Source organism: Ambystoma mexicanum, chromosome 1p (assembly GCF_040938575.1).
Source record: "Ambystoma mexicanum isolate Mex_15411 chromosome 1p, UKY_AmexF1_1, whole genome shotgun sequence".
Lineage (NCBI taxonomy): Eukaryota > Metazoa > Chordata > Amphibia > Caudata > Ambystomatidae > Ambystoma > Ambystoma mexicanum.
Window position 1 is genome coordinate 620047548 of NC_090921.1, and position 21034 is coordinate 620068581.

Sequence of the window (21034 nt, forward strand, 5' to 3'; positions counted from 1 at the left end):
GCATCATTAACTTAGCTCATATGTTCAATGGAGGCATAACTTGGGTTGCCGACACGTGTTTCGACCACTAGGTCTTTCTCAAGGCAAATTATATTGTATATTCAAAAGCCATCATCCATCTTTTAATGTTGTATTAGATCCGATTCAAACTGGCTGTTCTGCCATTAAGACGTATATTCCAATTTTCTGCTGTCATTGTTCCTTATAAATGAATGTCTCAATGTCATGAGTCTTGTTTGTATTTTGGAATTAGAGGTGATTCAGCTAAACTAGTTCCAATTGGCGTAGACGGCAAAGAGTGAATATGAGAACAGTTGGTTGGAAGGTGGGTCATTCCGGGGGCGGGGGCAAAGAGGTTGAAAGAGACAGGTAAGAGGAATTTTGGTGAGGGAGTAATGCCCTCAAAAGAAATGAGAGAAGACAGGGACGAAGTTGAAAGTGACGAAATGTGATTAAGGAAGAACGGGGAGTTAGAAGAGAGAGAGAGAGAGACCGAGAGATTGCGCAAGGCTTGATTTGGGAAATGGACTACTGGAGATAAGAACAGGTGAAACTGCAGCGGTAGTCGATGCCACAGGAAGGCTAAGGAAACAGGTGTGAGAGTGAAAGGGATAAAGGAAGTGTTTTGCTAGGGGCCGAGACATCAAAGGAAAGGGCTCTTCACCTGCCAAAATCACCCGGTCTCCACCATGGACTATAGAAATTTCCACAGCCTTTTCCCAATATCCTCACTCCCCTTGTCAGGGCAGTTCCCACCATTTCTGAGTGACTTGCTAGAAGTGACAAACCCAACATGACTCAACTTGGAAGCGAGATCTCAACATGATGACAAAACCTTGAATCCGAGTTGGACTGACCATTCAAACTGCAGAGACTATGCTTTAAGAGACTTTATTTTGGTGTAGAATTTTTCACAGGCCAGGGGGTAGGGGGGAGAACACAGGATTACCTGAACTCTGGCAGACTTTTGTAACTTTCAGTTACCCCTGCATTGGAGTATTCTAAAACTTTCAGGCTCTGTTCAATGGGAGTGGAACGTTAATGGAAAGCGTAAAAGCCTTGCGTAAGGCTTTTACGCCTTCTATTAACCATGCTTGCATGGCAAGCAATGTTCACAATTTTCATTAAACTCCAACTGGGTGGAGTGGAAACTAGCACTGCCACCTTTCAACTTCCAGAGTATAGAGGCAGGCTCCCCCTCATTGATACACTAGAGTTTCTTGGTCACTCATCTTTTTTTCCTACATTTGTAGTGGCTTTCTTTTCTTGTAAATTGGGCCTCCTACACAATTCCTCTTCTACAGTCTGCAGTAAGGAGGAGAACGTTAGGACATCAGGGCGTGCTACAACGGGTCTGGGTATGGTAGGACAAATTCCTGCCCTGACCGCCAGGATTTTATTATTCAGTTGTACAGTGATCTAGCATCTATAGCAACACGGATCCACTCCTAATGTATCTCCTTTTAGTGATGCACCAAATATTTGAGAGTTGTTTCCGTCCTCTACATTCTCATTTTTCCCTTATTTGATTGTGCTGTTTATTTTATAATTTCAGGGGTAAACTCTGTCATATAACAAGACCTGGCCCCAGTCACTCTTCAGAAAATGTTCTGCAGATCCATGCATGTTCTACAAAGAAGTAGGTCATGTAAAAATCAAGAGAGATGGAGACTTGCCATGGTCAATGATCAGCTCTGGAACAGCATTGAGAAATTTCCATTGGACCTAATGTCCTCTGGGAACAAAAAGTTTGATCGCGTCACACATTTCGATGAGGAAATTGCATTCTGGAGATTGATCTAAGCGAGAAATGACGAAGAACATCAGAGGACAATGACATGGCCCGAAATGGGCAGTCAGAAATACTACGGGACACAGAAGACTGAGAAATGGTGAAGCGAAGAGTGGAAATGGATGACTGTCAAACTGTTGTCCCTGGTGCACTCTTTAAGGAGATGAAAACACCTCAGCACCCTCTGTGGTGCTGACACCTATATTATGCAAGCCAATATTGTACCACTGATTAAAGCCCGAGCAACTATTTGCAATGCATAGAATGACCAAATATCCTGCCTCTCTATGTCACTGTTCTGCAAAGTTAAATGTGTGCTCATGTCTAAGGTTGAAGAATAAGAAGTATCTCGTATGTTGTTGTGCTCATGCAAGGGTTAAAATGAGATCTTGTGGATGAAGGTAAGTGGGCTTCCACATGCAGAGGACAGTTTGATGAAGATGATCCTCTCTGTACCGATTGCTGTGGGATCACCGGTGGCGTACAACATTGGCCAGGGCACTCCTGTACCACACTGCTAAGAGGCAATGGCAAAGTAGATTTAGGGGGATGGACAGGGTAGAAAGGAGTTGCAACATGTTTTCTACACATTACTAAAGGGACAAGAAGGTACGGTTGGCTTCATATCCTGGCTAAAGGTTCCAATGTACCAGGTGCTACAATCACAATGGATAGTTGCAAGTTTCATCTTTTAGAACAAGGGGCCTTAGTTCCCCGAATAAGAGGTTAAGTCGCAAACACACGAGGAGAGATCAAAAAGTAGGTCTGTTGAGTGTGGAGGAGGCACATATACTGAAAGGAGATGTGAGCAAATTAAATAACATTATTGCCAATATTTCACCTCCATTTTGCGGTTCAAGGCCAAGTGGCAGACAACAAAAGGTGTTTTTGTTACTAAACTCTCAGGCAATGGGGCATGAAGCAACCAAGTAAGTCTATGCACCTAACAAGTGGCAGAATGCCTTCTTCAATGAATGTATTCCCAAATTACAGAATTTTGCACAAGGAGACTTTAATCTTGTCTTCAACAGGGACATTGGCAGGTCATGTAGAGGCGGACAGGTAACCATGCACCCAGGGAGACTCAAAAGGTCTTTCGGGAGGAAGTACTGTTTGATATGTTGGTGTTGGGCCACCAATACAGACAGAAGATGTTCATACTACTTGCACACCCACGGTTTTAGTTCTGCATTGCTGGTGGAAGGTTTGATATGCAACACACATTTAGTGAAGTAGAATTCACTCCTAGAAATAGGTAAAGATCTTGGAAATATTGCCTTTCCCCAGTCAGGGAATTAGTTGTTTGCAAAGAGATGGTTATAGTTCCTAAGTGAGAGTACACCCCAAGATGGGTCCCTTGCTTGCTGTGCTATAGGGAACTAAATTTCAACTCACTTATGAGGACTAACGAGGCCAAAATCGGTCCGTGTTTACTGGTGTTTCCATGCAGCAGGAGGACCTGGCATGTTAGTTCGGCTGGACTGCGCCCATTGTTGGCGGTGCAAAGATTGATTTACATATGGCTCGTCCCCTTCGGCAGTGACACAGACGGGATAGTAAATGATCCATAGCAATGCCAGCGGCTAAGATTAATCCAAACCTACCACCAATCACAGTTTTAGGTGATATGTATCTTTCCTTCCTGTTAACCAGAGGGACTTGGCAGGGATCTCTCTTGGTCCCCATATTCTTGGCCATGGCAGGCAAACCCCTGGTGCAAGTGATATGAGAAAATGAAGGCATCGGGTGAATTTTGTATGTTGGGGAGGCTCCCAAGATTTCCTTTTTTGCACATGAATTCATGTTAACCTTGACTAACCCCAATACCTCTGACCACTCGGCGTATGTCAATGCAGGAAGATTTCATAGGGGCTTTGGCTTTAAAATCATTTTGATAGATACAGAGCCTTCAATTTGACCCTTGGAAATGAGACACTGAGGGGACTTGACAAGCACCCCCATCAAAAGGATCCCCTCATCAGTGAACTATCGGGACTAATCTAAACGCAGGGCTAGGTGCATAAAACTACAGAGGCGCTCTCCGAATCGGGGGGAATGAAGATCACAGGAAAACCTGGCTGTATCCAGGCTTGGCAGCGAGGCCTCAGTTAAGAGAATAATAATAACAGCAATACGGTGGCCTTGTATAGCGCTCATCTGCCATTTTTTTTGGCCTCGCTGTTCGTAGCTTTGTAAAAGAAGGGGGGATGTTAGTGGGAAGCAGGAGAGGCAATGGCAAAACTGTAGTGTTGATGGGTGCAGGTTGCCAGAACCCCGTTCCTGTGTGAAGGTGTGCTTCTATTGGAATGACATGGGCTTTTGGGCGTATGCTATTGTGAGAGGGGAGCCAAAGGACTGAAAAGTGATGCGAGTGCAAAGACAGGTGTTGCCCGCCAATGTGGGGGAGTGTGATAGCTGCCGAGAGGAGTGCGCATCATAGCTCGGAAGTCTTCCTATGGTGCTGACTGGGCCTGTGATCGGCATCAGTAGGGATCCTTCCAGTAGTGTGCCATAAGGTGGCAGGCTGAAGGTGGTTTGTTAGGTTGGGGCAGATGTATGGGGTAAGGTGGGTAGAAATGCACTTAAAGGTGGAATAGTATCCTGGGCGGTATGCACTCGATAGTGATGCAGGTAGGCAGCTTGCTCAATGTTTTTAATGGTAGTTGTTGGGTTACCTTTGGGCTGCATGGAGCCAGATTCTGGTACAGTTCATTATGGTAAGTTAGCCAGTGGGGAGAAGGAGGACAATGGTTTCTGTAGTGTTGAAGGTCTAATGATCAAATGGTGAACTTGTGGGTGAGCTAGTTGAAGAACCAGGTTTTTAGCTGCTTTCTGAAGCTTAGGTGGTTTTCCCATAAACCAAGATGTCCGGCTATGGGATTCTAGAGTTTGATTGCTCTGAGTGACAAAGTGGAGCGTCCATGTCTTTAGTTTAAACAAGAGATAGATATCTAGTATCAACAGTTGCAACCATTAAATCAATACTGTTGTTCATTACACACATTTAATTTATTCCAAAATTACATATAAAAATTACTTGTATCAAAATCACATTGAAGGTTGAAACACTGTATAAAAAACTGTATAAAAAATACAATTCAAATAAAGTGACAAGAACTGCCTTAAAGATTAGGTGATGATCTAATGAGATCAAAAGAGTTTCTATACTCGAGGCTATAATTGGCGTCTCGATAGGAAAAGTGTCCTTTAATTGACTTTTTTAGAGTCTAAATGGTTACTACATTAGCCATTTTCATGCACTCAGTTTCAGTTCTCTTCAGTTGGTTTTGGAACTTTCTTCAGGAGATTGTCACTCAACTTTCTTACAATCATACAAGATATACTGTTAATGTATCGTGTTGGAATTTTCACCAGCTTCTTGTAAACAGTGGGAAAGTTACTACTTTATTTAAAACGTTGTAACTGTTGATAAAAACATAAACATGAGAGATAGTAAGCCATCATTGCTACTTTTAGATCTCTGCGATTAAATTAATAATCTGGGGCTAGACCTAAGAATACATTTTCCTGGTCTAGTCCGTGGAGTAGATTGAGAAGGCGATCCTGAGTCAAGCAAGGGGTGTATTCTCTGGTCTGAGTTAACACTAAAATAAATGATACTCGTCCTGCAACAATATTTGCGTAAATTTAGTATTCGAGAGATTGTACTTCCATGTCTTTTCCAGTTGTAAATTGGCACTGTTACGAGTGCATTGTTGCTAGATCTCGGTGCGCTTGATGGCATGTAGTGTGCAAAACTGTTTCTGGTGTTTCTGGTGGATTCTGGGCGTTTGCCATAGTAGGAGCTGTGAGCGATGCGTGGCGATTTGCAGTGGATCTTCTTTTAAACTGGGAGCCAGTGCTGTGCACAGCGTGCTGGGGTGATGTGTTTGTGTCTTGTACAGGAAGCTCCTTCCTGCTCACTGAGCTCTCACCAGCATCTTCATGTTCTGCCAGTTGTTTTTTATAGCTGGCATGCAGGCTCTACCCGAAAAATATTCAAGGCAACAATGTGCCAGTGCGAAGAATTTGGGGATGGGAAGTCCTCTGTCCCAATATCTGTATGTATGTACTTTAAAGCACCAGTACTGTGACCCAACCATGAACCACTTAATCCGGGGCTGCATTAAGAAGTGGAAAGTGCTGGGGCAGGTTATCGCTGGAAGCAAAGTGAGGACGTTAAGTGAGCAGTCTGTGCAGTCTGTGAAGGGCGGAAGGCCGTGTTACTCTTTACAAGGTAATACAAGAATTGGGCTCCTCTATATCGTCTGTGTTGGGCTCCGATCATGTCCTTCTTTTTCTCCGATTCCCTCATTGAAGTGGGCATACTGGCAAAAGAGGAAGGTGCAGTTACACTGCCACATTTGACTGTGATTGAAGGCTGCTTCTGAACTTTTGGACGTTGCATGAATTTTCAACTCTTTCTGTTTGGCGCGGCGGATCCCCAGAGTGTGTGTTGGCGATACTTAGCCTTTGAGCTCTGGGGCGTGTTCCGCTTTATTCCTTGCCATATTTGGAATGCTTCCCGTGCTAGCATTCAAACCTTTTATCTGCTCTGCAATGGGGGTTTCTAGTGTGACTCTTGTGAGTGACTGCGGGCGGATAGCCACCTTTGAGTTCCTGAGAGCACAACTCCTTGATCACCCTCCATACCTCTGTAACTTGAGTCAACATACTACTGTCATGCCTACACTTATACGTCCTTCAGGCTTAGGCATGGTCCCGTGCATTCCAATGAGGAGAGACGAAATCTTCAAACAGGTGACGCTGGTAATGTTGCTCAGCACCACTGCCAGTGCTATGCCGGTGGGAAACCACAACCCCAATGTCAGAAATGGAGTGGCTGAGGCTCATGAAGGGATGATAGACTGCTCCTCTGCGCCACCTCTGTTGCCTATAAGGAAACTCCTTCGTATTCATGCCTCTTCCCCCTAAAGACGACTGGGGAGGTCTAAGGGGAATTTATCTACACCATCTGAAGGAGATGGTTTATCTTTTCACAACTCACCTCGGGCGACAGAACTTTTTGTCTGTGGCTCAGGTGGTATTCCGAAAGGTAATGAACAGTTTGCCTCAAGGAAGACGGCACCCTATGCTTCTGTAAAAAAGGGCCCTACGACTAATCCTATTAAGGGTCTTGTATCTACATGTGACTCTATACATGCATTGGCTACTGCGTGCGAGACTCTGCTGGGAGAGAGCACAGATTAAGAGATGGATTCTCTACATGAGGCTTTGGTCTATCCAACGATGCCACATGATGCAACCCAGAATGATGATGGACGGGGTACTCAGTCCAGAGATCCAGGGTGTGCAAGGGGCTAGTCTGGATCCCAAATTGACTGATGGACTTGTAGTGACTACAAAAAGCTTGGAATCAGCTAAAGTGCCTGCAGGGGAGGGGGTCCCTCTGGAGGATTGGGGTATTATGGACCCCTGCAATGTACCTATTCCATCTATGGTTTGTTCCCTGCCTTTACATTTAGGTCTCGGGAGGATAGCTCAGGGGCAACGCGCTCGTCTTGGAAGCAAGATGACGTGGAGCATCACAGGTTCGATCCCCCGGTGCGGACCAGGGGATCGAACCTGTGATGCTCTGTGAAACCTCTGGCTATTAAGCGCATTATAAATAACCCATTACATTACATTAGGTGATGGGGATACTGTATTGCCGAAGGGGGGTGTTATTCAGTTGACTGATGATCCACTAATTATAAGGTCTCCTGTTGAACCTGGTAAGAACGGAACAGGGGGGTATTCCCGCACAGGAGTCCTCGCCCACAATTAGTTGAAGCAGCTTCTAATATTTACATCTTTGCTCTTGTCTAATGTGCACATCAGTCTAAACAGGCTCTTAAAATGCTGGCTGAAAAGTAGGACTTGATTGGTGGGGTGCTTGTGGGCCAACAAATGGCCTTTCATGATTTGTCTACCTGGCTTGTTTATTTGGAGGGCTTCTGTCTGTGGTCTTCGCTCAAATCTGACGAATTGGGCGGTATTGCTAAAATGGTAGATGCCAAAGAAAAAAGATTAGTCAAGATGGATGAAATGATTTCTATTGCGTTTGATTTGTTGACAACCAAGCCTATATCCAGTTTGGCCAATGTGGAGGTTAATCTACTGCGGGGGATGGTTGATAGTGACCTTGATTTAATACCCTCAGTTCAGTTGGATCCACCAGACAGCCCCCCGTGTCTTGTGGAGGCAATGGCCTGTCTTGAGGTTATGGCTTGCCTGCAGACAAATGGTCTGCCGGGCCATCTATTTGGTGGTTAATGATGTGATGATTGTGGAGGAGGAGGTTTTGGGTAAAGGAAAGAAAAAGAAAAAACAGAATCATGGAGGGGGTGATGTGATGGCTCTGGAAGGGGTTGGCCCAGTAAGGGGGGATTCACCCTCAAAGGGGGTAAAAACAAAGGAAATGTCTGGGCAAAAAAGGCAAAGAATATGCCCAATATTAAGATTAAGGGGCACAATACCAACTTAAGGGGCATTATGCGCCTTCTGGCAGCCAATGAAATGAGTGGATTGAGCATTGAGAAGGGCACTGAAGCTAACCATTTGGTTATGGAGGACAGTACCATTGCATCTGTGGAAGGGTGTTGCCTGGTTACCATCCGTGCTGAGATATTGGGGACCTTGGCTAACAATCAATTGGGAGGAAATCCCAGGTTTTTTCCCCCAGGGGCATCCCACCACGTGCCTTAAGAGTCTGCCCAACTAGAAATTGAACATTGTGGGGTACAGGAGCTTCTGGATCGACCGGCAACCAACCAAACCAAAATCACAGACTAGGGCAATATGAGTAACAGAAAGGGGGTTAATGTTGACATTACTGAGAGGGGCCCCTGTGGGGCCTTGGCTGTGATAACTGGAGATACCCCTTTAAGTGCACACCGTGTGAATATAGAGGCTGGGGTCAAAGTGGGCAATACTGAGATTAAAAAGGCAGGAGGGAATAGAGATGAAATCTGTGGAACTCTTATGGGATGGGCGGTTGATAAGACAAGTCACGGAATAACATCTTTGAACAGATCACGCAACCTGGAAGTCTTTAATGTGATTCCACATCCCAGATCGATTATCTCAGATGATATCCATTGGATTACTTTGCCACTAGTCAACAACGCACGCATGGCGAGCAGGGATGTTTTTATGGGAGGGCAAAAGGGGCACTTGCCCAGGGCCCCCACGTGGAGGGGGCCCCACAAGGCTAGCTGATCTGAAGAAGTAAGATTCCATTGTTCACCAGTCTTAAATAGCACACGGCAGGATATTTTATGGGGTGCTGCTGATGCTCTAAACTCATTGCCTTTCTGTTTTGGCAAGTGCATTCTGCCTTGATCAATTCATCATGTATTGCGCTTTCTGTGTTCACTGTGGTATACATAGTTTGTGTGTTCCTTATGGCACATCTCTGTAGCATTCTTTCCTTCCTTTGGGAATTATGTGCAATAGGCAATGGTGAAATGCATATTGATAAATTGAGTGCCACAATGGTTCAGAAGTTAGCTCAGCGTGTGAAGCACCCGTTGCAGAGATGTGTGTTCATATGCAAAATTAGAATATCACATTCCCGCAAGACTGGTCGAGCCTTTCCTATGTCTGACGTTTATAACCCTGCCTGCATATGTACTTGGTTTTGCAGAACAACATCTGCTATTATCAGCAATGTACCTGTACCAGATATGGGTTGTTATAAAAATGAACATATCATCTGTATAATGAAGGTCTAGAAATTGGTTTGTTCAGATAGGGTGTTGTAAAACCTAGGCAATCGCTTCCAATTATGGCATAAACTGTTAGTTCAAAAGGTGAATAAGTATCCAAATCAAGACTATGGAACGACAATGTTGATGTTTGTATCCTGGATTTGCCAGCAGATGATACAGTGATCCTGGTCAAATCATCTAATATATCTTACATTACTGTGCTGCCTTCTGTGAGGTTTGCCTTCTTGCATACTGCTGGTATCGTTTAGCCCATTACTTGATCTTTCTTCTTATGTAGGCCATTGGGTGGAAGGGTTGGTAGACAGAAGAGAGCGTACCATATGTTGCAGGACTCACACAAGCATATTTTTAAGGTCTGCTTGTTTGACACAAAAACGGTTTGCTTTTTGGTAAAAGTCAAAGGTTTATATGAACGTTTATAAATGAAAATGTCACAAGCCATTGTTTTGGAAGTATTTAAAGCTTTAAAATACAAAAGATTAACCCAGATCAAATGTGTTAAATCACATCGATTGGTATGCTGGTTCTTATATACTTCCCATGATGATGGAGAGAATGATGCTAGAATCATTCCCATTTTGCATAACACCCTTCTATAGTATATTGTATAAAAATGGTCATGTTTGGCAATGTGATTTGTGGACTTTCCAAGTCTGTTTAAAAAAATAAAATGAGATTGTTTTAGTTCAAGGTAAGAACTGGAAGAGAAAGTGCTCAAATGCAGAAATTGCAGAGCTGGCACACATCCCAGCTTCTCCCCTTAACCAATGTGTGATCCTGGGCATCTCATTTAATCTTGCATTGCCCAACCTTTCAATATTGCCAGTCCCTAAACCTTTCAAAATTGTCAGCACTTCCAAGTGATTTCCTTCTCATGGTATGATCTTCATAAAAGCCTTATTCATGGATTCACTGCGTTAATAGTGAGCATATTTATATCGCACACCATATGCATTTGTTCCTTTGATATCTAATGGCAACACTATTTCAAAATCATATCCCACTTCTAATCTCAGTCTGTCTGGATAAAGTCACCTTCCTGGTAGCTTCTTATCTGCTTTCACTATCCATGCTACGGTATGTGTAACGTTCTCCTTCCTTCCAATTGGTGGTCTCTATCCATGCTTGAGCACTTTTGCATTCTCTAAGGCAGATAATGTGAGTTCTCTGTCTATAATGGCTTATGTGTATCTTTTACATACGGTCCTGCATTAATACAACATATACCTTCCTGGAGGTTATTGATAAAAAGTATCCTGTATGTACTAGAACAGTAACCCCTTTGTAGACTGCTAATGTTGGTCTTCAAATGCTACATGTTTATCATTCTGATTAGAGCAGGAATGAAGAGGGAAAGGGGATTTAATGGTGTACACGTGCTTATCATGCTGCGAAACAGCATATCAACCTATAGGTTGTGAGCGCGACAGGAGGGGAACAGTGGGGGGGAGGTTCGACCAGTATCATTGATCCCTCAATTCCTTTGGTTTGGTGGAAGGGGCCCCAAAGATATCTGTGCCCAGAGCCCCAAAGGTTCTTAAAATGGCCCTGATGGCGAGTTGTTTTCACTCTGTTATTGTGACTAACATGATATGGAAACAGAGGGCCAACCTTCTGTCGCTTGGCTATGAATTGTGGCCTCTACAAGCTGGTGAAGAGGTTAAGACTTTTCTGGAATATACTCTGCCCAAGATGGTTGATGAATCTACAACTGTGGCACGGAATACACCAGGGACCAATGAGTGTCTCGAACCTGAAGCTGCTCTCTCTAAGCTCCTACAGATGGCCAATGATTAGTAGTGGGTGGGACCGGCCCTCAAAAGGTTTGAATTAATCAGACAAGGTTTGGGACAGTCCTAGCAATATTGGTGTACGCTTGATAAGTTGGAATGTCTGTGGGCTGAACAACTAACGTACATTTTGGCTTAGCCTTGGGCAACTTGAAGGGCCTAAAATTCTATTCTTACAGGAAACCAGGCCTATGCCACACTTTGACTTAGATGGTTATCAGACCTTTACTAGAACAGCAACCAGCTCGGTCTTGGGACGTCCTAGGGGTGGGCTTGCAGTGGCCATCGATCTTAGACTTAGGTTGGTATCTGAACTATTCTTTGAATCAGAATGGTTCCTTGCCATTAAAATCAATCATATTGAATCATATTGAAACAGGAGATGCGTACCTTGGGGTGAGTCTATATTGGAACCCTGTTAGGGTGACCGTTGTGGATTTGACCAGTGCCCTAGGGATAATATTTGAGGACTGGTATGCTAAGGGAAATGGTGACTGTATCATCCTAGCTGGGGATTTCCACTGAAATTGTGCTGAGGGAGCTGTGCTGAACAACCTCAATGGTGATTTAATTCTACATTTGGTTGACGTGAAGAGAAGTTTTCAGTGGGATTTGTTACTGAGTGGGTGGGGTATGTTTCTATTGTCGGAAATGACCACCTCTGAATTGGCCTAAACTTGGCATAGGGGGGATCTTCGATCCAGGATTGATTATTTTTATATCACTACCACCCTGTGAACTAGATGTGGTCCTTTGACATGTGTGGATCCCCGATTGGGTGACCATCAACTCTTGAACTCTGTGTTGGACATCCAATCTGCTCCTTTGGAAGCTAGGGTGGATCTACCCTTAGTACAACTGTACAATGGTAGACGTAGAGTTACTTGGAACCATAAACTGTCACCAGGTTCACACAACACATTGCCAAGAGGTGTTGCAGTGCTGGAGGGGGAAGTCTCTCTGGGGATTCCTGCCGAACAGGTTTACATTGTACAGCACATTTTTACTGAAGGTCTTACTAATTTGGGGCATAGCAAGGGGATTCAAATCATTGGGAAAAAGCAGCACAACTTTGATGCTCGGATTTTGGCCTCTAAGCAGCCAAACGGCATCACATGTGTGGACTCAGGAGACTGGGACTTAATGTTACAGATTACTTATCTGCTAGGAAGAAAGTGGTGCAGACTGACAAATATTTGGTCTAATCATTGTCAATGGATTCTTACGAAAGAGATAATCGGCATATGCTGAATAGTTCATGTGTGGGGAATGAGGCCACTTTTTGGGCGAATCTGAACTCTGCGTCATGCCAGATGACACGTGGATTGCCTTCTACAAGGCCAAATATCTGTTACCAGGGGGGTAGGGATTTGTGTACAGACCTGGATCTGGGACCCATGGAGTGGGGTGAGTGTCTATGGGAGGTGTCAGACATTATCTGGTCAATTGATTGCCTCAAACCCTCGAGGGCTCCTGACCCTGACAGGATACCACCCTTTGTACTAAAGAGCTCTCCATATGTTTGGCCGACCCTATTAAAGCCCCTGTTTGATGCTATATTTGCTTGCCATATCATCCTGCAGACAAGGGTAGAATAAATCATAATACCTATTTATAAGAAGGGTGGGTACCCTGATCCGGCTAATTACAGACCTATTGTGCTTGTTGATGCTTCCTGTAAGGTGTTTTCCATTCTCCCCCTTAGGGATCTAGACCACCATTTTAGGTGTCTGGGCCTATTCTCGAAATTGCAGGTTGGGTTTCGAAAAAACATGGGTACCCAACTGAATGCCACCACATTTGTACATCTCTTGTCCAATGTTCATAACAAAGAAGTTGATGAGTTGTATATTGCATCTCTAGATCTCTCTAGTGCCTTTGAGTGAGTGGTAAGATCTAAACTGTAGCAAAAGTTGCTCAGCTCGGGGGTACCTAAAAAGCTAGTCAAACTTTTGGCACTGTTCAATACAGGCACCTCTTTGATGGTGCGCCTTAAATGGGAGGGTTCCCTATCTTCTAACATCTGTACGTAGGTTGGCCCGAAACAGGGCTGTACTGTTGCCCCTGTACTTTTCAATCTCTATGTGCAGGATGTTGAACATATGTGGAGTAGGGAGACGTTGTCATCAGCTAGATTGGGTGTCTTAGGCTTGATTGGTTATCCTTTGTCGATGACTTAATTCTCTTTGATCGAACCCCTAGGGGTTTGCAGACTAAACTAAGTCTGTTTGCTCAGTACTGGGTCAATAACAACCTAACCCCCAATGGGGGTAAATCTAAAATCGTTATCTTTTTAAAGGGATGAAAGAGAATGTAACACTTTGGAAATTGGCTGGAGAAAAACTGGAATATGTGGACTCCCTGAGGTATCTGGTATACAATCTGTCCAATCGGTCCTCATGTGCAATATGGACGACAGGTCTCGAGAGCAAGCTCTCTCCCTTGACATGGAACATGATTCTCTGTTTACCCATTAGGCGCTTTTGCTTGGCAAAGGTTGAACCAGTGATTCTGTATGGCTTGGACATCTGCCTTTTTGACATGGGGGATTTCTTGAATGTGGTACAGGGCTATTCCCAATTGTATTGTGAGGCATGAGCTCTGCCTCATTTCACTCAAGGCCCGGTATAATTGGCATATGTATACCTCCTACTCTAAGATTCTGTGTCCATCTCCCAATAGTTTGTGTGTGGACCTCTCCGACATTGCCAAGGAAGCCACAGTTCCTTCTGTTAATCTGTTTATTAAGCCTATGAGGGTTACTTTGACTCTTATTGGAGATACTGAAGACGAATTAGTATTCATCCGGGATGCATTAAGGCTAAATTAGATACTTTAGACTGGGCTGAAACTGTTGGTGTTATTGGACATTACAGAACATAGACTGAATATGCTAAATATGCTCACAAAGTTGAATGCATCCCGTGTTACCTAAAGAGGCTTCCTTGTAGCAAGGTTCGAGAGCTTTACCTACGTTTTCGTCTAATTCAATTTCATTCTAAGGAAAGTATTTGACACTGGAAGGGCAAAGGTGCCCTTCTTGATAATATGCACTGCAGCTTTTGAGATGGCAGGTATAAACAAGAAACCCTCAAACATCGTGTAACTGTTTGCCCTTACTTCCTCCGGAGGACCAAGATTTTTCCATCAATTTCTTTTGGTCTCGTTTGAAGTGGGGTGACTATCTGTCACTTGTTTTTATCGCTGTATCCATTTTTACCGTGTGTTTCTGCTCTTATTTAGTGAAATGTTTTTATTTAAATTTTAATGAGAATATGTGTATTTAAACTTGTATTGTTCTTGTATTTGCTTTGTATTATGGGTTGTTGTTTTTTCTATTTTGTGTAAAGTTGCTTTGGTAACTAAAAACACAATTTAAAAAAGACATATGACTGGGCTTCCCAAGTAATAAAGACTTTCAGCTTGTACCAGACCTGAGCACTTGGAATAGAACAGCGATTATAACACTGGGACGAACAACAAACATGGGTCCAGCTACACCTCTTCACTCACGGAACAACTTGCTGGCCTCAAGTGGGGTTTGAGGAGGAGAGGATGCACATTTCTAACACACTTTTCCAGATGGAAACATTAGATCTTTTGTACAATGCTAAGAGGATGGGTGCAAGAGCCAGTGGATATGTACCACCCCCCCAATCCACTATTAGTGCACGAACTAGAGGTGGCCCAATCAGACCGGTCTTCACATTTTCAAAAGGTAGGAGTTTCAGACTCTGCACCAAGTGCCTGATTGCCAGGTTTTTATAAACTTCGGATATCCTCCAATAAAAAGACAGACCAAGTTGATTTAAGAGATTGGGGGTAGACTTGCAACCATATTTGGACGAGAGACAGCAACACATCAAACTATGTACAAAACAAATAACCTCTATAAAATCGCATTCTGATAGGATCTTGTTCTAGGTAAACATTTTTCTGGGGCGGGTTGGGTTGTGTTGCGGGGGAGCTGGGACCTTCAATCGGAGCTGAAAGCAGTGCCACAGGTTGACAAGTTAATGGGAGGAGGTTGCTAAGGAGCTCAGGCAACAACTGGCCTACCACACCTGTTAAAAAGAATAACCGTTTCACAGATGAGCGGTAATTGCCACTTGCAGAAAGACAAGTTAAAAGCTAAAGTCAGATTTAGGTGCATATGCACGACAACACAAATTGGTATTCAATGGTGTGAAATATAATGACATTTGAAAAGCTGATATTCCTCATTCACTGCTCCCACCCCCACTTGCCTGAGGAACGCTGGCCCTGTTGGGCACCATATCTTATCAGAAATGGACAAACCCAGAGAAGAGAAAAATTATTACCAAATTATTAGGGAAGGAAATTGTTCAATGATCACTTCATGGTTGAGGGTGATCTTTCCAATGCAAACATGCGCTGTCTGTAGTGGGATCAATTGCGGAGGGCGGGGGTGGGGCGAGGGTTATTTGGGGCAGGGAGCCACTGAAGTTATGAAGCTAGGACAGAAGGACGATGATAGTATTGCAATAGGTTTAAGACCATAAAATAGTACGATATGAAGTAGATTATCTTAAACCTAACTGCAATTATAGATTTCTTGGGCAGTATTAAACTGGCCCAGTGCTATAACCACTCCATACTAACACTAAGGCAAACATTAGGGACCTCATTTCGATTGTGGGGGTATTTTGGCTTTAAATCTGCAGAAATAGCACCAAAATCGGTTGCCGTTACTACCACTTGGTCGCATGGGTTTACCACAGGATTGCAAGTGGTGGTAGGCGGTGTTAGTCGCCATTTATGCCGTCCATAGGACTTCATTGGGGATTTTTGGTGGAAATACCACTGGCAGAATTACTGAGTGTCAATTCTGCTAATTTATGTAGGAAACCTGGAGGATTTACCACGTTTCCTCCAAAAACCGGCAGAATTTACACTCAGTAATTCCGCACGTGGTAATTCCGCCAAAACGTGTACTTTGGCAGTGCAGCAAAAGTGGCCTTGTTGGAATGACCGGCACTTTTTACCTGCAGTCACTGCTAAATTAACTGTTCCAGCTTTGCTCTAGGGCAAGGTCTGCATCAGTGTTAATATGTTTAAAAAAGGGCTCCTGTACCGGTGCAGAGTTTCTGGAATAGGGCTGTAGGCCGTTGGCATTTTGGAATACGTATGCGTTGGCCTTTAGAAAAGCTTTCAAATCTTATTGTCCCGAAAAACATTCTGGTGAAATGCACTATTCGGCCTCGAAATGTCAACATTTTTCTTAAACGAAGAATCCGCTCGACCCCCACGGACAAGATGAGAGGTCGAACTCTCTCATTACACTTAATCAGCTCAACCCGGGATGAGAATTTAGGCTCCAACTTCTATAGTGTACACAACCCACCACAGTTCCCCAAAAACCAAACTGAATTTTCTTAAACGGGTGGTGAACGAGCCAAACTTCATAAACAATAACATGTGTGCCCAGGCAGTAGAAGGTTGGCCTGACATATGCTTACCGTGCCCACGGCGCTGAGCCGGTAGGCCATGCGGACGATGAAGTATCCCCAGAATATGTGCAGCACCTGCAGGACCAGCAACAGAGCGTTGAAGAAATAGTACCCGAAGAAGGGCTTGAACAACTCCATGGACTGGTAGTAAGTGCTGTAAATCACCCTGCAAAGAAGGGAGCAAGCAAAGGTTGAGGACATCATCAGGGGACGGGCACAACGTGCACATGAAAACAGACGACTCGTGAGCCTCTTTAAAAATGCATAGACATTGCACCACAATTTGCACCCCAACCCAGAGTAAAAGAAAAAGACTCCTGCTGGATTGTACTTTGCCTAAATGGCCACAAGGGAACAAGGTGGTTTGTACAAGTGAATTTCAGTCGATGAGCCAATGATCCATCAAACTGTTTTGTCTATGTATCTGTCCATCCATCCACCCATTCAGCAACTTGTATTTTCATTGGTCAATCCTTGTTTCTAGGACATATGGTTTGTCAAGCAATGCACCCCTCTGGCCGTCCGTTATTATTTTGTCTATGACCTGGTCTGCAATCAAAAAATGTGCCTAGTTGATTTGCTGCAAGACAACAAAGTACAATATTCAAACAAAGACCTTGAAAATGATACACTCTCTAAATCCACTCCAGACCAGCTGTGCTATAAGAAGCATTGAAGAGATAACTTGAATTGAATTATTGCAGAATGAAGGCAATTTGTAGTCTTATCCTAAATTGTATTTTTTTTGTATTCTTTATTTATATTTCCAGATAAATACACAAGTTATAAGTGACTTAAATTGAACAATTTATGTGATAAACTATATACATACCAATTTTCAACAATCAAAAATCAGCGACTTTCTTAGCCTCCTGTAAATTGTCCTTTCCATGTCCACAAGCTTATACATTTCGTCAATCCATTCATCTGCTAATGGTGCAACCCGAGACTTCCATCCACGCAGGATCCATTTCTTACTTATTACAGCCCCTCTGAGAAGCCATTTCTTCTGGGACATTGTCAAATCATCCATCAATTCATCACAACCAAGTACCATCGTCTCGAAGTCAAGATCAATATCCCCATCAAGTACTCTCACGCACATCGTGCAAACTTCCGGCCAAAAATCATGCACACAAGTGCAGTTCCATAGCATATGCTCTAAAGTACCAACCTCACGTATGTCAGATTCGGACGAGTGCTGGGGTTGTCTTATCCTGAATTGTGAGAACATTAGTACAGAGAGCACGTCTGTTGGGTTAAAGTTAGAGGACAGCTGCTGAGAAAGACTAGATATTGGACAGCCTTTTGTAAATGTGGGTATTTCTAATTGTAGGCTAGCCTAACATGGCCCCAAAGGAGCTCCTGCTATCCAGAGTCTCGGGTTGCTTGTCAAGCACCCCTCAGATGCAAGATGTTCATTACAGGCCATTTATCATTTCATTTTGATCTCGAAATGAGGCCAGTGTAAGGGTATAGGAACCAGAGGACTGTGGTTTAATCATGTTATGCTTCTTATTAATTTGGATGCAACACGGAACAGAACATGGATGCTTGGACAACACCAATATATTGTTCCCAGTGTTGAATCTAGATAGAGCTTAACATGAAATGCTTGGCCTTTGAAGCAGAAGTGCACAGTCCCAATGGTGGCTTCCTTACTTTAGGCGCTGTGCCATCAAGTGCAAATAACCCTATGGCACTGCTGAGAAATATAGCGAAGGCCCAGGATACAGTGCAAAACAATAATTCGGAATCGATGAATCCATTTAGTTTAAATAAATGCTACTTATATCCTCCCATGCACAAGTACAACCATCACATGCCCACGTACGGTCTCACGTGGCCAGGTAGTGCCATCATATGCCAGGCTCACCCGCAAATGTGAGATACAGCCCCATGTCGTGTGTAGCCCCACACGCATAGCTACAGCAATCAGACAAAAGGCTCAGTGATAATCTATCCAGCTAAATGTTTATTATTTGTAATGCACACACTGCAAACTAAATGGCCTCTTGGCGCTGGTAAACATGGGTCAAAGAGACAGGACTCCTATAAAACGAAGGTAGATAGAGGAATGGACAGGAGGAGGAGAGACAGAGAAACAGGCAGAGTCAGCGACAGTGTGAGAGAGAACAAGACAGCAAAAGAGAGCTGCAGCCCTGAAATGCACGATTTCTTTTATGAGAGGATAGCATTCAAAAAGAGAAGGGAAGTCCCCTTTGATCCTGCAGTGGGACGAAGGAACAGAGTAGTTTGGTGTCGGAAGATCGAAGGGATCTTGATGTTTGGTGTTGGTGGATTTTATGTTGGAGGTAAAGAGGGGCCCAACCGTCAACACTCATAAGTGGGAGACAAAGCAACTTCCAATTGGTTCTCGCCAGCGTAGACTTGTCACATTGGTAGAAACTCAGTGATGGTTGTTTTAAACTGAAGATCAGTCTGCCGCCTGTGCTCTGGAAATTCTGAAGATAGTTAATCTGGTAAACAGGGAAGGCCTGAAAAAGAGCATTGTAGAAACCTTGTCTTGAAATAATGGGCACTGAGACTCCCACAGGGTACTTTTCCTGTGGCGTGTGAGGGAGAATATTTCATTGCAGCTTGATCTCGGAGGAGTTTTTGGCCAAGGTGCTAATTTGCAGTTCAGGATCATGTTTACATACCACAAAACACCATCTGCCTCATCACGAGTTTGGCGGTAACCCTTCAATGCAGCGCTAATGCCATTACCACCGCATTTAAGGGTCCGCCAAATCACAGGCTTGCCGGATTTACCTCCAGGTCTGAGCTGGGGGCAAATCTGCCATGATTTTGCCAATTTTCGGCGCTATTACTGCTGGCAGTAATAGCGCCGGCGGTAATAGCGCCGAACATTCCCAATTGGGCCCAATAGGGAATGGGAAATTCCCGAATGGGCCCAATGGGAAATGGAGAATTAGCGTTCCACCAAACCCATGATCCGGTGCCAATAGTGCCGGGGGGGTTTGGCGGTAGGGCTAATAGCCCTGGCGATAATACCGCTGGGGTTAGCGCTCAACTTGTGATGAGGCCCCATGTGTACGCACCACGGCTTTTATGGGGACTGGTTCTCCAGAGAAGGTGGATGGTGGGCACCGATAGTCTATTTGCTTGAAAAAGTTGGTTGGTCCCATTAGCAGGAGTTCAGTTTTTCATCCATTGAGCTGTAGGTTATTAGTGCTCATCTAGGATCTGATGTTGAGACATCCCTTTGGGATGGTAGACAACTGGAAATCTGTGGGTAATCCTTTTGAGAGTGTAAGAGTAGAGGCTCATTAGTGGTTTGATGTAAATTCTGACAGCAGCAGTGTGGGGGAGAGGGGAAATCCTTCAGGGTCGCTGCAGGGCACACTGCTGGCTGGAGAGATGAAGTTGTCTCGTCGGGCAAGTCCGTTAATGGTGTAGCTAGAGACCCCTGCAAAGATTCCAATTTGTGAAGCAGGATGTGCATCATTGTCATGGTAAATACTCATATTTCAAAGTAGAGCATCATATACACAGACCCGACAGGACGCCCACGGGGCGGCATTGGTGGGGACCCGCAAGGAGTGGAAAGTTACATGTCAGGCCCAGTGCCCACTTTAGGAGCATGACTGGGAACCGGCGGCATGGTCGAAGACCATGGCCTGTGGCCCATCAAGGGTAAGGGGATCACTGGCTATGTTGACAGGGCATGACCGGCTGGTCATCATAAAGCATACGTTTGAGGGTCCAGATGTTGTCAGTGCCGTCTAGGGGAGGTTTGGTGAAGCACTGGGCATGAGGCAAAGTGGTTACAGGCCATGCGCAGGGTCCCCCCAGAGACAGAGGGTAGTCTCTGGGGATCCAGGGCTTAGCTGATAGACATACCCTGGGTAAAATGGCCTCAGGCTGTAACTGCAGGCCATGACTTGTGCCCACTATGGATGGCTTGTGGGCTTAGAGATGCCCCGGACAAAGTGACCACTTTCAATGGTTTATATTCATCACGGGTTGCTTGGGTTGGCCCAATGCATAGTTGACTGTCATACAACGGGGACATAGGCCATGACCAAGGGCCATTACAGGTCACTTAAGGGTTCCATGGGCAACAGGACATGGCCAAAGATCATGTCCCAGGCAAAGTGACCACTGGCCGCTACCATGAACAGTGCAAGCTTTGGGGGGCTTGTGTTGGCCTGGGGTATGATGGCGTGCCATACCATGGGCAAAGGGACCAATGTTCAAGTCCAGATGCCTTGGGCCTATGCC

At 44.4% G+C, this 21034-nt stretch overlaps 1 protein-coding gene across 1 annotated transcript in view; it reads right to left on the reverse strand.

Moving 5' to 3' along the window:
• LOC138577213 (ceramide synthase 2-like) overlaps nt 1–21034 on the reverse strand; it is a 929909-nt gene that overhangs the window by 17232 nt on the left and 891643 nt on the right. Inside the window, exon 10 of the mRNA XM_069649612.1 lies at nt 16796–16952. Coding sequence (XP_069505713.1) covers nt 16796–16952 — 157 coding nt within the window. The remainder of the gene's footprint in view (nt 1–16795; nt 16953–21034) is intronic.